This window comes from Daphnia magna, linkage group LG1 (genome assembly GCF_020631705.1).
Source record: "Daphnia magna isolate NIES linkage group LG1, ASM2063170v1.1, whole genome shotgun sequence".
Lineage (NCBI taxonomy): Eukaryota > Metazoa > Arthropoda > Branchiopoda > Diplostraca > Daphniidae > Daphnia > Daphnia magna.
This window is the reverse complement of record NC_059182.1, coordinates 11817836-11834560: the sequence shown is the minus strand read 5'-3', so window position 1 is coordinate 11834560 and position 16725 is coordinate 11817836. Positions and strand designations below refer to the sequence as shown.

General features: G+C 39.6%; 3 protein-coding genes and 2 pseudogenes across 3 annotated transcripts; 3 read left to right on the top strand and 2 right to left on the bottom strand.

The window, feature by feature from the left end:
• LOC123466453 overlaps positions 1-10734 on the top strand; it is a 65533-nt pseudogene extending 54799 nt beyond the window's left edge.
• LOC123469453 (DNA-binding protein SMUBP-2-like) lies at positions 7-8250 on the top strand. The gene is given in 10 exon segments (XM_045168463.1): positions 7-308; positions 370-571; positions 645-756; positions 758-875; positions 950-1232; positions 1303-1495; positions 1568-1889; positions 6319-6497; positions 6634-6710; positions 6785-8250. Coding segments are annotated over 10 exon segments (3105 nt in total). The 5' UTR covers positions 7-58; the 3' UTR covers positions 8154-8250.
• On the bottom strand, positions 1891-5292 carry LOC123469460 (annotated as a pseudogene).
• A 47-nt stretch (positions 10735-10781) lies between the features above and the next one.
• On the top strand, positions 10782-13073 carry LOC123469492. The gene is made up of 3 exons (XM_045168575.1): positions 10782-11468; positions 11538-11633; positions 11900-13073. The coding sequence occupies exons 1-3, from the start codon at positions 10782-10784 to the stop codon at positions 12368-12370; spliced, it is 1254 nt and encodes a 417-aa protein (XP_045024510.1). The 3' UTR covers positions 12371-13073.
• On the bottom strand, positions 12683-16673 carry LOC116919787 (protein tweety-2-like). The gene is made up of 12 exons (XM_032925861.2): positions 16519-16673; positions 15853-16012; positions 15637-15797; positions 15438-15549; positions 15104-15351; positions 14927-15022; positions 14770-14842; positions 14473-14703; positions 14242-14381; positions 14017-14118; positions 13734-13946; positions 12683-13647 (listed from the first exon to the last, which is right to left on the bottom strand). The coding sequence occupies exons 2-12, from the start codon at positions 15970-15972 to the stop codon at positions 13518-13520; spliced, it is 1626 nt and encodes a 541-aa protein (XP_032781752.2). The 5' UTR covers positions 15973-16012; positions 16519-16673; the 3' UTR covers positions 12683-13517.
• Positions 16674-16725: the final 52 nt, after the last annotated feature.

The window sequence follows — 16725 nt, the reverse complement described above, 5'->3', positions numbered from 1 at the left end:
CACATGTTAAATCAGTATTGAAAGGACATCAATAGCTTAAAGTGGTTTTTGCTTAAAAATGCAGTTTAAAAGCCTCGAAGATTTTGTAATTCAGCAGCTTGAATTGCTTAATCTTGAAAGGGATGCAGAAATAGCTGAAAGTAGAAAATTGCAAGAAACTTTTTCTGCCAAACAGCTCCAAGAAAGAGGAGTATGCATCTTAAATTTAGTTGTTCATGGCATGCGATCCGGTTTGTATGGTAGAACTATCATAACATTTGGCAGCAAATTGGTTGGTAAAGAATTACCATCATCTAACATGAGTTCTGGTAATATTTTCTGTCCTAATCTGCTTTTGCTGCCTGATTTTACTTCCACCTTTTTGTACAGGAGACATTGTTGGAATATTTTCGAATTCAAGTGCTTCACAACTAGAAAAGGATCAAATTTGTTCTGGGATCATCAGTTGTGTTAAATCAAACACAATTGAAATTGCTCTTGATAGTGACTGTGAAAACATTGACTTAAATGACAATGAATGCTACAAGCTGTTGCAGTTGGCAAACAGTGTGACCTATAGAAGGCTTAAAATGTATGGTCTTTACTGTAACATTTAGTTAAGGTGGTACTGTGCATGCAATTTATTTAAATGTTCTCATCAACAGGGGATTGAATAGCTTGAAAAATTACCAAGGGCCTGCTGCAACACTTATGAATACCCTGTTTGGTGAACAGGTGTTCTCATCAGCAAATATCTCTTTACCACCGGTCCTCTTAAGGTTACAACAATGATCTTGTCTGGTTCAATAAAAACCTGGACCATTCGCAAAAAGGGGCAGTTGAATTCGCACTGAAGCAACGCGAACTTGCAGTTGTACATGGCCCTCCAGGGACAGGTCAATAGTTTCTTTGGATCCATCCTGTTATTAGGCTGCCTAACCCTTATCTCAACCTTCAAATATCGATGTAGGAAAAACCACGACGGTTGTTGAAATCATTCTTCAAACAGTCAAAGCAGGAAATCGAGTTCTTGCCTGCGCTCCGTCCAATGTGGCTGTCGACAACATTCTGGAGAAACTTGTATCCAATTCGTCTGTAAAAGCCATCCGTTTGGGACACCCAACCAGGATGCAGGAAGCCGTCCAGAATCGTTCGTTAGATGCCGTTCTTTCTAATAGTGAAGCCCGTTCTATCGTCAACGACGTCCGCAGAGATCTTGATGCCCAACTAAAACAAATACCGAAAACCAAAAAGTAATGATAATCTACCAATGCATTGTTCGATACTTTCTACTAAAAATCATTCTACGTCGAACGCATCCAGGCGAGGACCTATTTTCAACGAGATTAAAAATCTGCGGAAAGAACTCCGCGAACGTGAGACGAAAGCAGTCAAGGAAGTCCTCTCACATGCAAATGTCATTCTGACGACGCTCACTAGTGCTACGCAAGAAGGACCTTTAAAGCATTTGTTACCGGACCATTTTGATTACGTTGTGATCGACGAATGTTCACAGGTTGGTCTCGAAAAATGTTTATTTTTATCTGTATTTCCAACACATGTTATTTATAGTCTTTCCAAATTTTAGGCCACGGAATCAGCCTGTTGGTTAGCATTGACCCGAGCGCCAAGAGTCTTATTAGCTGGTGATCACTTTCAACTTCCTCCTACCATTATATCTCCGGAAGCTGCACGTAGAGGCCTTGGACTTACGCTCATGGAACGCATCATACAACGTAAAGAGGACGGCAAGTCCTGCGTTCGAATGCTGACCACCCAATACCGCATGCACCGTGATATCATGCAGTGGGCATCGGACCAACTTTACCACGGCAAGCTGGAGGCACATTCATCGGTAGCGAGTCACCTACTTATGGAACTACCTGGCGTCGAAGACAACGAAGACACAGGTACGCAAAATTCGTGTTTATTCAAACCAGACTCTAGATGGCAATGCAAACATGGGTGTTTATAATGGGTTGAATGAGAAAGTCTATTGTCCGAACATTGTTGTGCTTACTGCAAAGGCCATGAGTAAGATGGTAAAGTGAGACGAAATAGTTGAAACTCCAGCGCTTTGAGGTTCAGGTTTAGGAACGTCACAAACAGACGCATATGGTCCCATGCAGGCGGCGTGATCCCACGACATGAGCAACGTAACTTTGCTCATGTACTCCGTGAAACAAGTGCGACATCGGACCTAGTATTTTTGAAATTTAAAAAAATCCTGGCGAGCATTGTAATTTCGATCGTAGATTCCTACCAGTTGCATAAACAGCCACATCCTCGCCTCCGTGGTAAGCATCATAAGCTGGAATTTGTGATAGTTGCCTGTAAGTTTTATTGTGTACATCTAAAGTGCTAGCATCTAGCCATGGCTTGTGTGGATCTGTAGTCCCGTTGTTCACGTTTTTCCAGAACCCTGGGCCCGATGAATACGACAACGTCGTGTAATTGTAGCCATTATCGCCCACACCACCTACACCTAAAGCCATAGCAAAAATACCCAATCGAATTAATTTCATTACCGATCCGCTGGTTCAATAACCTAAAACCTTAAATCAGATCATACCGGTTATCTTGTTTCCTCTCACTGGGTAACCATTAATATTGAAGGTATGCGAATGATCGGCAGTGACCACTATCAGCGTGTCTTTGTTATCCGTCAGCCGTTGAGCGATAGCAACAGCCTTGTGCATAGCCACGGTCTCCTCGAGTGCCAGTAAGGCATTAATTTTTGTGGTGAGCGTGATCGATTCGGCCACCTTCCACTAGCAAAAAAAAAACCATTGGTACTTTTCTTCTGTAAGAAACGAATAGCTTTTTCTGTCATTTCTTCGATGCCGGGGGCCAATGCGCCAACTTTGGGATCTTCGACTCTGTCGAGCTCGTAGGGAATGTGATTGATTGAAAACAAACCTAAATCATGGGTATTTTTTTTTTTTGTATACGATAATAATACGAATGATATAAAAATAATTTACCTAGAATAAAGTCTGCATCATCAAGATTGGTATTTAGCAAACCGTCGCGGTTTTCCAAAAACAGATACGACTTGTCGCGGTTCTTTTTGTCCACTTTCCACGCTTCAATCAAATCCATATTGTCGCCCCTTTTACAAGGCCAATTTGTCGTGCCGTTATCGTTTGCGGCTTCAAAAACCTGTCGTCCACCGCCAAGGATTATCTGTAGAAAATGAAAGATTCACTTTGATTCCAGTTTTCCATCTTTTAAAGAAAGCAACCTTGATGTTTCGACCAGGTTCGTCTTCAATTAGTTGCCGAGCAATGTCTTTGCATTCGTGTCGATTAGCCAACGGTACTTGCGAATCGCACTCCCAGTCACGATTAGCAGTGTGGGCGTAAAGACCCGCTGGGGTGGCATGTGTAACTCTCGTTGTCGTTACAAAACCTTCCGGAGAAAAAAGACAAGTGATCAGCCAATGGAGGTCAAGCTCATTCTTAACAAAGAGTTTACCAGTGGCCTTTCCCGCATCTTGGGCCCATTTCAGGACGCTATCAACGTTCGGTTTTGTGCCAAGATCAGACCGACATACGTTGAAGGGGGCTGAGACGTCAAGTCCAAGAGTACCGTAACGACCTTTCACTCCAGTCAAATAGGACTGTATTGCATAAAAAAAAAAAAAAAAAAATAGCTCAGTTCAATTTTGAGCAATAGATGAATATCGTATTTGGCGAATTTACCGTTGCCGAGCCTGCGGAATCTGCCACTTGTCTATCTACGTTGTATGTCTGTTGGGTAGTTTTGGTAATGTTTAAAAATAGAAATTTACGTTAACATTTTAAGGCACTTAATGGAAAAACAGTAGTGGTTTGGGTTGTCAGTAGTAAAAAAAAATGAAACTGGAGATTAACAAAGCTCATTTCTTTCATTGGAATATTTATGAACCGCTTGAATGGACGTCTACTTTGGAACTGCTTTTACGTTACCTTGAGAAGGCCCAAGTTGGGGAATTTTTCAAAAGATAAGTAATTCTCCTCGCCAAAGCTCTCCGAGTTTTTGTCCGGCATGTATACGAGCGGCCGTCACCGTCGAAACTCCCATTCCGTCACCCAGGAAAAAAGATGACGTTTTTGGCCGTGTTGAGATTCAATTGTCGATTCAGGGCACGAAGTAAATCCTCTTTACCCTGGGCATACCAAAAGCCTTGGTCTGCATTCAAAATTCGAAGATTAACATCGACTTAAAACAAATCAGCTGTCGATTCAAAAGTTAAACATTTTAGTTTCATGGGATTTAATTTCACCAATAACCAAAAGGTAGTCCACTTTTGTACAGTGGTAACTTGGGATTGTATAGCTGCGTAACAGGAAGGAGCATTTTTAACGGAGACGAGACTCGCCCAAAGGGATTTCCGTTCTAATTGTGTCAAGCTGCGGTCCGTACAAAACGAGAAAGTTATTTACCTTCATTTAGAATCTGCGGAGGTTCGCTCTCAGTTGTCGAGGGTTCGCTTGCTGCCACATTACCGAACCCGCTTAAAAGGAAGAAAATAGACAATATCATCCCCTTCATTTTGTCTCGTTCGCCCACTTACGAAATCAGTACCAATGTCCTGGAAAAAAATTAAGAAATAGTCAAAGAAAAATAAAATCTAAATTTCCAAATGAACCATCCCAGAATCGATAAAAGTAGTCCTCGCATATACGGTCATTTACATTTTCTTAGTCTATTGTGCTTCCTTTATATACGTTTCTCTTTTTCTTCGCTGCCCTATGTTTAATGCCGTAACACTAACGCGGTGAATAGAAAGGAGGGCACTGAGATACTTTGAAACCGAAGAATAATCAATTCCGCTGTGGCATTCGAAACCCTTGAAATTTGAGCTTCCATTCATCGAAGGTTAAATTGCAATCGCGGGGTTTTTTAAATCGCTGGCATTGCCATTGCCGACATTGCTCTCAAGAATTCGAGCTGCCTTTGGAAAAAATTTCGGTTGATTGTTTTATTATACACTGTTTGTAATTTACTAGTTGTAGCCGCTTCTCCACGATACATTGAAAAGGAGAGGGTAGCTACTAAATTTGAATTAGATTTGAAAATGGATGTCAATTACTTTTTAGGCGCCATAAATATTTTAACGCTATCACCGTGTTCATTTTTTTGTTTAGTTTAATGGTAACAATGTTCTTACCTTTGTTTGACTTGTTGATCAGCGATGAGCAGCAGCCGATAGTTTTCCGTTGTTTGAATAGTAAGCGTTGGACAGTGACTGAGTTAGCCGCAGGTTTTGACCGAATGTTTTACACACCAGGGCGTTCTTTTGTGCGCTGAGAGCATAGGGACTCCATCTTGCCCATTCTCACGTTTTTAGCAGCCTCTAGCCTAGCTTCGTACCAATATATATGGGATGACAAATTGATTCTTATCGCCATTTTTTTCCTTTTACTATTAGAGACTCTCCCATATTAGAAAACTCAGCTCGAAATAATTTTTTTAAGTAAATTAAGTACACTAACGTAATTGATAGCATCCTTTTCCTGGGGGGGGGGAGACGGTTAAAACAAAACTAAAATAAAAAAATAAAAACAAAAAGCTACAAGAAGCAAAAAAACGGAAAGCTGATATGTACAGTTAAGTTCATATTTTTTTAAAATGTCTATGACTCGAATTTTTCCTTCCTTCGGATCTCTTGTGAACTTCTCGGTTTTTAGCCATTATTTTAACAGATGAAAACTTGGGTTCTATGAACCCTTCGACATTTCCTAGGGGGGCATTTAACTTGGTACATAAAATCGGTCTAAAAAGAAGTTCGCACGCCCGCAAAGCATGTACAACCCTTAGATATGGTTTTGAATCCAGTGCCAGTGGTTTTAATTTGTCCCTATCCACCACCATACGTAGTTCTCAATGAACACACTAGGCTTAGAACGAAAGAAAGTGCATTTAAAAATAGTTAATAAATGAAAATGTTTTTCCACTTTTCAAAGGAGAAAGGAGAAACCGGATTTTCTTCTAGCTTTCGCTTTAGGCGGAAACGGAACATGACTCCGATATTTCCCCACATGTTTCTCCAGAAGGCATAGCTGTTCACTGTTGAAAACATTGCTAGTCGTCGCTTGAGAATGAGAAAAGGGAATCACTACATGATAGTTTCGAGGCGATATTGACAAAAGAAAGGGTAGCTACTGTACGTCGAAAGCAGCTTTTTGCATCCTGAGGATGCAAAAAAATTAGATCAACACCGAGTTCCTAACTATCATTAATATTCAAAATTGAGCGTAGTACATGGAACAATGAAAAATCTATTGTTTTGTTGAAATTGGTAACAATCAATCCCGTTTTAAAAAATATTTTTATTGTCTAATACTTGTGAAGGAATACCACTTCTACTACTTGACACCGCGGGTTGTGATTTCCATGAATCAGCTACATCAGAAGAAGGATCCAAAGCCAACAGTGGTGAAGCGGCTCTCGTTTTCTTGCATGTCCAGCGATTGGTTGAATCGGGACTACCAGCTCGAGATATCGCTATCGTTACTCCTTACAACCTCCAGGTTTGGACAATGTCATATACGCACATCATATTCGACAGTAATTAGCATATAAAAGCATACTTCGATTGCGAAAATTCATTACGTCAACACTTTTTAGTGTTTAGTTTGAGAATGATCACTATCCGCTTTTATTTAGGTGGAGCTCTTGAGACAAATGTTAAGCGGAAAGTATCCGCAACTCGAAATCCGCAGCGTGGATGGCTTCCAAGGCCGGTATCTATCTAGATATTCATAATCAAAATTAAATCAAAACTGAACAATCATACTTATCTGTCTTTTTCTTTCAGGGAAAAAGAGGCAATTATTTTGTCTTTAGTGCGATCTAACTCGACCGGTCAAGTTGGTTTTGTGGCCGATGTTCGTCGACTGAACGTGGCATGTACTCGCGCCCGTCGGCATCTGTGTTTAGTTACAGACTCGAGCACGACAAGTCGTGCTACTAGTGGCCTCGTTGAGTACATGGAGCAACACGGAGAGGTCCGTTCTGCCCATCAATACTTACAGGAGATGGATAATGTTGTTGTTCCCGAAATCGGCAATCGTATAACTGGGGAGGCGGCAAAACCACGCAAAGTCGTCGTTCCCTCTACGACCACGATAGATAGCAACCAGTCAAAACAAGAAAAAGAAGAGATAGCCGCTAAAGTCAAGTCTATGTTGACCGAATGGGCGGCCAGTGCCGAATGTGGCGCCTCATGTATCAAAGAATTTCCATCGACGTTGACGGCCTATGAACGACTAATAGTTCACCAATGGGCCGAAGAGCATGGTTACCAGCATAGAAGTGTCGGAGAGAATCATAAACGTCGCATCCAAATATATAAATCTGCCGTAGTGATACCACAACAAGCAGACGAAGAAATCCAGCCGACCCAAAACGAACAATCTCATGTAACCTCTTTTGACGCGCCCACGTCCCTTAAGAATGATGCTGACGAAGCCTTGCCAAAAGTGGTCGAGAAGATGGAATTAAAAGAGAATGACTTGTCATCGTCAAAGAAGAAAAAGAATAAAAAGCAAAATTCATCCTCAGGATTAGAGAGCCAAAAAGTACCAACAAAGGATAAGCATTTAAAACTTGTTGTTCCAACCCCGTCAGCTGTCAGCGAGTCGGACGACAATAACGTCAAATGCGATGACTGCAAAAAACAAGTTCCAAAACAGAATCTAGCTCTTCATCGATTACGATGCACCGGGGCAGGTCCGACAGAGCAAGCAGTGAGACCAAAACAGAAACCAGTGATTAAACCTTTACCATCATTGATTTCCACTGATGGAACCAAAGACTTAAATAGAAACGGAAAAGAAAAAGATATTGATGATGTGTTATCTGAATTCCGAAAATTGGACAATGTCTGTAATTACGCTACCTGTAAAACGGGTATCTCATTGATGGGTCAACTATGCTTGTTCTGTCAAAGACGCTTTTGTCTTTCGCACCATCTTCCCGAAATCCATGGATGTGGTGATGCTATTCGACGCCAGGCACGTAGCGTCACACTCAAACAAGGCTTTGTTGCACCTGGGTCGTTACCTGTTAAACCAAAGGTGATAGAAACCGCCAAGCGCGCTCATCTTCAACGTAAACTGGAGAAAAAATTAGAAGATATGTCCACCCAGCGAGCTGGTAAGAAAGAAGAAAAGAAGAAGAAATGAAAAGTCAGTCGCTGAATATTTTGATGTGGTCAAAACTCATTAATACATGATTCTTTGTATTTAATCTCAAGTGATTAAATAATTTTGTAAATTCAAACGTATGAGTTCCTTGAGTTTGCACTTTAGTCGTCTTACGCCATCATTAACAACCCCCAACCCAAGAATCATTCTTGTTTCGTTGGGGGTAGGGGAAGCAATAAAAATAATCGCCGCTAGATGTCGAAACTAGTTGATATCTCGCCGATAGGCAAATGATTGCGTGTCGTCTTCTGCTAGAAAATTATCAGTTGGTACGCATTCTCCTATCTTTCAAATTTACTTGATTTTACTTGGAACCACGTTACGGTAGCGTCGACCAAAAGAGGTATACTTTTTAGTTTGATGGTTTATCATTCTCAAGGACATATAATTCTCAAATGTCCTTACAAATTCTAGTCTAATGACCTCGCTGCACACAGCTGAACTTTGAAATGGCCTTGAGTTTGGGCGATATCGACGCCTGTATTCAAGATTTAATTGATTTAACCGAAGATTACAAAGAGCTTGAAGTAATGCTGATTTTGCGCACATTTTATAGAATGTAATAAAATAATTATTTTTATTATTTAGGCAACCCACAAGGATTACACAGTTCAGTTAGAACAACTGTCAGAACTACAAACAAAATGTGTAAAAAATCTAAGTCATCAAAGATACAGATTAGGAGTTATCAAGTCAACACTAAAGAAGTATTAACAATAGTGATGGCAGCTAAAAATTCATTATAGTGACTAGAGATAAATGTTTAGGTTGAAGCCTAAGGATGAGTCTGAAAAAGAGAAGTATGAACTTCTGAATAAAGATTTGATGCGGAGGCAGGCCCAGCTAAATGAGATGGAAGAATCTCTACCAAAAAGAGTGGGACATACCTCAAAATCATTCTAGGATCTGTCAATGTATCATTTCTTAACAAGCAAGAAAGGTATGTTTGCATGATTTCTCTAAATTTATCACACCTCTGTGTTAACCCATTATTTCCTGCAGGTTCAAGTACAAGGATGACTATGAAAAGTTCAAACTGGCTCTAAGTGCAATAGCAATGGGACTATCTGTAACAAACCTTCTTGCCAATTTGAGGTAGACCCAATGATGTATGTCAAATAATATTGAATGCTCACTGCCATACAAACATTCAAATGTTCCAGGATCTTGGATTTGGCTTTTGTTTTCTTGATGGTGTGGTACTACTGTACTTTGACCATCCGTGAATCGATATTACGAGTTAACGGCTCCCGAATCAAAGGGTGGTGGAGAGCACATCATTTCATTTCCACTGCCTTATCTGCAGTTTTACTCACGTGGCCTGACTCCGCAACGTATCACCACTTTCGTCACCAGCTTATGTGGTTCTATGTCTACATTAGTACGCAATTATATTTAGCTCTATCATGTAGCGAAACTCATTTGACATGCATATGATATAATTTTATTATTTCATTGGCTTAGGTTTTGTTCAATACCTTCAGTTCAGATACCAGCAGGGCTGTCTGTATCGTCTCAAAGCTCTGGGTGAGCGACACGATATGGATATTACCATCGAAGGATTCCATTCTTGGATGTGGCGAGGACTCAGTTTTTTGCTTCCTTTTCTCTACCTGGGATATTTCTATCAGTTGTACAATGCTTGGGCCTTGTATCAACTTATTTCCCATCCGAATAGTGAGTGGCAGGTATTAAAAAAGCGTTTATAACTTCAAATCAAGGAGCATTTTTTTTTTCCTTTTGCTTATCCTTCTCAGATTCCAGTCCTTTCCTTCCTTTTCCTGATACTCTTTTTGGGGAATATTTTGACAACATCGATGGTAATTCCGCAAAAACTAAGAGACAAAGTTCGTCTTAAATACCGTTTCACACGTCTCGACAAGTATTTTTCGACTTATACCAAGGGTGATAGACGATTTACGTTATCTGGTACGTTATCTGGTAAAGAATTAGCTTTTATGTTTGTTCCCGCTGTAATCATATTACTTTTTTTGTAATAGATCGTTCGCAATCGAATGAAGGGCGAGATTCCGTTATCCAACGGGAGCATGCACCAAAAACTGATTCGGAAAAAATTAAAGAGGATGATGGTTCATCTAGAGACATAAGTCATAATTTTGAGGATGAAAAAGACCAATGATGAATGAAATTGGTGTTACAAGAAAGAAAGTTTGCCCGAGATACAGTCAACTGATCGGAAAACTTATAACTTGAGACGGATACCAAATCCAATCACCATTGAAAGAATATTTTTGTCTTGTCTGTTGTTCCTTTGTTTTTTTTTTTTGTTTGTTTTTTTGTTTGTTTTGTTTTTTTTTGTTTTTTTTTTTTTCATTATTATTATTTTGTTGGGGACTACCTTTTTCTTGATTAAATTTTTCCCCCTTACTCAAACCACGAAAGGAAAAATTGATTGCACTGGCACATTTTCCCTTTGATTTTCATGTGTCCTATATTTTGTGGTTTTTCCAACATTTAAACCGATTTCGGTTTGCACCAACAGATGGCTGTATCCACGGATGTTCTAAATAAATAAACAATACGATATGGATAACCAGTACAATCGCCATTCGTCACCATGTGACCCATTTTCTATTCAAGAAGAAAATGCTGAACTTAAAACAGCCTTCAACTTTAGTAACGTGTGCCTCCGATTGCCTTATCGAATTAGTGCTGTTTTGGAATTCGCATCAACTTGATATCCAATCCTTCACAATTTTACGAGAATACCTTTTATATATTCCTAACAACCTGTTCGACCAGTGGGCAGAGAAGCTAATGTTAAGGCTAGGTAGATTGCAACGTAATTCAGACGCCCATTTTCTTATTTTTAGTTCTGCCTTAACGCGAATTGATATTGATCATTTCCCCACCCTGCCTGTTAATGTGAATAGACTTTGTGATGGCTTTAGATTTACCACAAATCTAAGGTACTTGTGCTGTTGCTATGCACCTTTCTTCTGGTCTCCATCAGATTTATTGATGCTTCAAAAATCAGTAGGTCATTTCACAAATCTTCAAAGGTTGGTCATATGTAATATAGATCTTATGGAGAGCCCTTCATTTCTGGAGACTGTTGGGAAGCAACTCAACAGCCTAAAAGAACTTGACATCAGTTATGGGAAAATACCAGCAGACAGTTACAAAAAAATAGGTGAAAACTTTTTACATCTTGAAGTCCTAAGGATAAAACAACATTCAGAAGAATTTCGTACCATCACCCGTAAACATGCAATACAACTTCTTGTTTGCTTATTGAAGCTCAAGATTTTGGATGATGATTCAACTGCATGGGTAAAGTTGTGTAACTTTGATAAATTTGTCAACTATCTAATGAGAAGTACTAATGTACCTTTTACATAGAGCTGTGTTCTACCAGCCTTAACACAACTCAGCAAAGAAATGTACTCTCATTTATATGCTTCCATAGAGCATCTTACCATCTACCAATGCTCAGAAGTAAACAATAAATTTACCAAAAAGATTGTGAGTGTTTGCCTAGATACCAAAGTCTTCAGAGAGTCGCCGGACCAAAATGTAACAAGCCTAAGCACCTGGCTACGCAACAATTTTCCCGGACTCTTGTCAATCAACCTCCGCCTAGAAAATGTTTTGTTTACGACAATTGCAAATTTTTACAAAGTAAAAGCATGGGATGGAAGATTCATTCCATTTTCCTATCCAAAATTCCCCTCAATGTAACACATTTCCAAATTATTGGAAAGTATGCTCCTAATCTTAAAAAGTTGGAAATACTGAACCAAGTAATTTTGGATGTATCAACAAATAATCAACACATCGCTGCAGATGATGATGGCCGTTTATTAGCCCGGCCATATTTTCGTCATCTTACACATCTCTCTTTCACTGGAGCCTGGACGGAAAATATTGTCTGCGTTCTATTGAATAATTGTGTTTCCCTGCAAGACCTCATTCTAAAACCAAATGTTTTACCGGTGACATTCCTCAAGCATAATCCTCTTTCATATTTGCAGCGACTCATTCTTGATAGGTCCCATTTGGTTTGGAACGAATGTGATCTAGAGTTGAATTTTCTTCGATGTGTCCTTAAATCAGCATCAAGCTCCCTTAGAGAACTTGGCCTTAAATCTAGGCCTCCCATGGAATGGGAAGGTCTTCTTCAGCAGTTAAAAATGGAAAATTGTGATTTTCAAATATTGCGACCTATAGTTTAAAATGCGTGCCTCAAATTCCAAAGATTCATTTATTCCAAACAATAAGTAAAAATTGCCACAGTTACTATAGTAACCCATTTTCGATCGTGTCTTAACACACAATTATTAGTTAAACAGAAAAGTTTCAAAAATGCTGAATTTTTCACATTCCGGTGACTTTAAGTTTCCGTTGTTCTTTTGCCTTATTTTTTATATAGCCCGTTGTCACTGCATCAAAGAGAAACATAATGCTTTGCATAATAAACGATTATTATTCATTTATCTATTTCTCATTTCGTTCTTATCTTAAGCTTAGCTGTATATAACAAATTATTTATTTCAGACCAAACGACGTGTATTGTAGCCGATGTACATACAATAGAAATCAAGTCGATTGAGACTCATGACAAATAAGGAAATAACCAATTCGAGACCGATAGGAAAACATTCCTTAAGAAAACACAAGATCGCATGAGGTTTGGAGTATAAAGGTAAAATCGGCGGTAAGAGAGAATACAAGGAACCTATCAGGAATTGGCATGTCCCACTTCCTCGGAACAAAGGCTGTAAAAATGGGAAACCGTGACGAATACAGAGAAAAAAAAACGTATAGAATACTTCGCCGTCTCGATTTCCGTTCGGTCTACACGTGCACACTACATAACTGCCGCCATTTAGAAGGTGAGTAGATGCTGATCATAATTTCCGCGCGATTGACAAATATTAAAAAAAAACAAACAAATAAAACAGACAATCTCCAATAACCAATAAGGATAAAGGAATCGGGCATGATTAGTTTGCGCTAGGGATAATAAAACCATATAGTTTCGTACATAGTAGAGATGGCTCGCGTATATATATTTATTGATACCGCGAAGTAATAGAGCTGGAAATTGGTACCAAAGAAATTTTCATCTTATCTGACGGAGGTTTTTCACCCTCCCCTGCCATTATAACTGCAACTCCTAAATGTAGTGGTATCTGTTTACCCTAATGAGAAATGCAGTTAGGATATAAACTGCTTTGTTTCCCTTTCAATGACTTCAATAACACGTGGAGGAAAACAAATGATTAAAAAAATAAACATAAATACATTCCGCCAGTGCTAACCCATTTTTTTTCTTTCTTTTTTCTGCAGGTGTCCTCAGCTGGACTGCATCCTTAATCACTAGTAGAAATCAGACGACTCGAGCGTTTTGCATGACTTACTCAACGTGGGATACTGGCCATTATTGGGACCCAACAGCAGTGGTGGGGCTGAGGGTTGCTCATGACGGTTATGACTTCCGCGTCCGTTCCTAGTAATCGAAAATGCCATTACCATAATGACATTGAAGTAAATGATTTTATATATACATGACAAGAATGTGAAATTTATTCTTACATGGTTCCCGGGAAAGGCGGCGTCTGTGGAGGAGTGTGTGTATGACGATAATGTGCGTGACGTCCGGGGTACGTTCCAGCTGACGAATATGTTTGCGGAGGATTCAACGACGGTCGGTTTAGGCTGCCACCCTGGGCCCCACGACTGCTACTGCCAGCGCTACTAGATAGCGGAAGAAACGGATCCGCTTCGGCTACTTGTAAATAACCCTTACTGCAAATGGAAAAACAAAAACATGCTGCTACATTACGTAAAATTTAGAAACTGTTAATTTTACTCTCACCGTTTCCTGAGATAAATCCACACGTGAGAATCTACCCAGACCAAAAGGGTGAAGAGTAATCCAGAGCCCAATGCACTTGCCAACATAAAGGTCAGTCCAAATCTATTTTTTTTTAGGTAAAAAAAAAAAAATCCGTTTTTATCTCAAACCAATAACAAGAAGATGCAAGAAGAACAGTGCGAGAATTAACATTAGGTAAATATATCGAGTAAAAAGATGATTTACAAAGCTTTGTTGCAGACGACGTCCAGTACATCCAAATATCGGCGATGGAGCGGCGCGCAATCAACTAAACCGGCTAGAGTAGCCAAGTTTTGGGTTGCGGTTTTCAAAGATCTCGTAAGCTTGTCGAGTGAAGGCTGAACCTAATATTATAAAGGAAAAAATATATGCATAAATAAAAAAAGACAAAAGTAAAATAGTAGAAGAAAGGATCGAAAAAGAATAGTGACTTACGTCTTTTGGCGAATAGTGCATTTCGGCGAGAGCGGCAAACTCGGCCACTAGCTGTTCACTTTTTTCGATATTTAAACGGGCCTGGCGCACAAAATTGTTGAAAGGGCCACTCTCTTTGACTGCACCGTCAACCGGACAGTGAATGTAGTAATCGGCTACATCTGCGCCATATTGATTGGCAATTAGGCGCTCGATAACACCAGCAGGATCGACACATGCATCCCCCATAGCCTTAAAAACAGCTGAAATTAGATTCTCTAGTATGGGTCAGAAGGCAAACTTGGCGGAAATACTAACCATGGCTACAGCAACGTAGACTGAAGCAGTACACCAGCTGATGATAATCATTAGCAGACCCAAAACGGCAAACCTGGAAGATAAAATAATTTAGCGTAGCATCGGGGAAAAGAACCAAGATGCTCAAGCTTAGTGCCGAATGCATGGAATTATTTACATCACAAGCAAGCAACGTATGCGACGGATGACTCCAAAAATAAGAATCAGACAAAGCAGGATGAAGGCGCTGAGCAGGCCCATGGTAATCGGCCATCTGAGTATTTCAGCCATTATATAAAATGAAATGTTTTTAAAAACTTTAGGTGACGATTACAAGATGGACTCTTAACACTACCTATACAATTCGACGGTGTCGAAAACTCTAAGGAATGGCGGCAGAGGAGACGGTGGCAATAAACGTTCGTAAAGCAGAGTCATATCATCGATGGAGCGATTTATGTTTGCCGTGGTTCCATGTAACAGCTCCAATGCCAGACGCTGAATAGTAGCGTTCGGCAGGAGCTTACCATCGTCGACAACTTCTGTTAGACGATCGGCTAATGGGAAACTTTGAGTTTCTAGATTTAATTTTAGCGAATGACTCTAATAAAAATAAAATCCATTAACAACCAATTAATCATGGCGACAAACAAAAAAAAGGGGAAAAAGGAAAAGACAAATGTTTATACATTATCCTTGACGGCGTCAATGTTGTGCTGAACGGCACGCAACGTGGTGCTAAATCGCAAAAAAGCATTGTGTACATCGTCATTCCCGTAAAGACCGACCGCTACGGTAGCGCTAATAATAACAAAAAGGAGCAATGTATACGTTTGCCAATAATAGTAGATAAAATAAGAAAATTTCTAATAAATAGTTGAGGACTACCTGCATATAAACGCCGTCACACCGAGAACCCAACGGTGGCAGTAGAGACTTCTACCTTGCCTAAGCTGTTTGTCACAACACCGAGAAAGCAGATATGATAACAAAATCAACAGAGTCAAAAGCAGCCAAACAGCTGGAACACTAGCTGCAACTCCCAGTGACTAAACGAAAAATGTAATGAAATTTGGAACTCTACAAGAGATTTGGAGTACATACCTCTAGGTAGATATCACTCCTGGGATTGAAGGTACTGTTCACTAACTGGAAAGTGATATTCACATGTGGCAGTGAATGATAAAATGTGGCTAACAGTGATGGTACATAATCTCCATCCATGTTTTAAAACTTTCATGTACCCTCCTAAGCATTACATCCCCTGTTGAAATGAAATATACAAAACATCAGTATGGCTACCAGGTTCTCACAATTTAAAAAATTACAAACAATCTCAACTAATATTCTCACTATTAACAGACAATTAGTAGATGATAGAGGGAAAACAGTGAAGGGGGGGGGTCCCATTTGTTTACATTTGAAACAAGCAATAACAAAATAAGCAACAACAATGATACAGTGGCTCAATGGCTTTGTGCCAACAATAGGCCTACTGCATATGGCCTTTGTGGTAATGCCGTGAATCGAATTTCGCTGTCTTACAACGACAGACTACCAATTTTGAGGCAAATTATATCACGTAAGAGAAAAAGTAATGAATAGTCACATAACTGAATCTTGGAATATTTGTGCGAACCTATATGAGAAATAAGGGCCTCAGAATCAAAGCCCCAATCATTGCATGAACGCAACTGTATCTAAGCTTCATTCTGTTATTTGTAGAGCTAGTATCATCCCTATATTGAAACATTTCAGAAGTTTACTTACATTTTGAAATTGTTTGAAAGGTGAAACTATCTTAACTTCATCGCTGTCGATCAATTGGTATGGGTTAAATGCCTATATTGGTAACAAATGTAGAGCCAAACCCAGCGGGCTGTTAGAACTCGGACGCCATGAGCTCTAATAATAAGGATAAGCGACATTGCCACGCCACAAAAAAAAATAAATGTAAAAAAAAATAAATCGAAATTC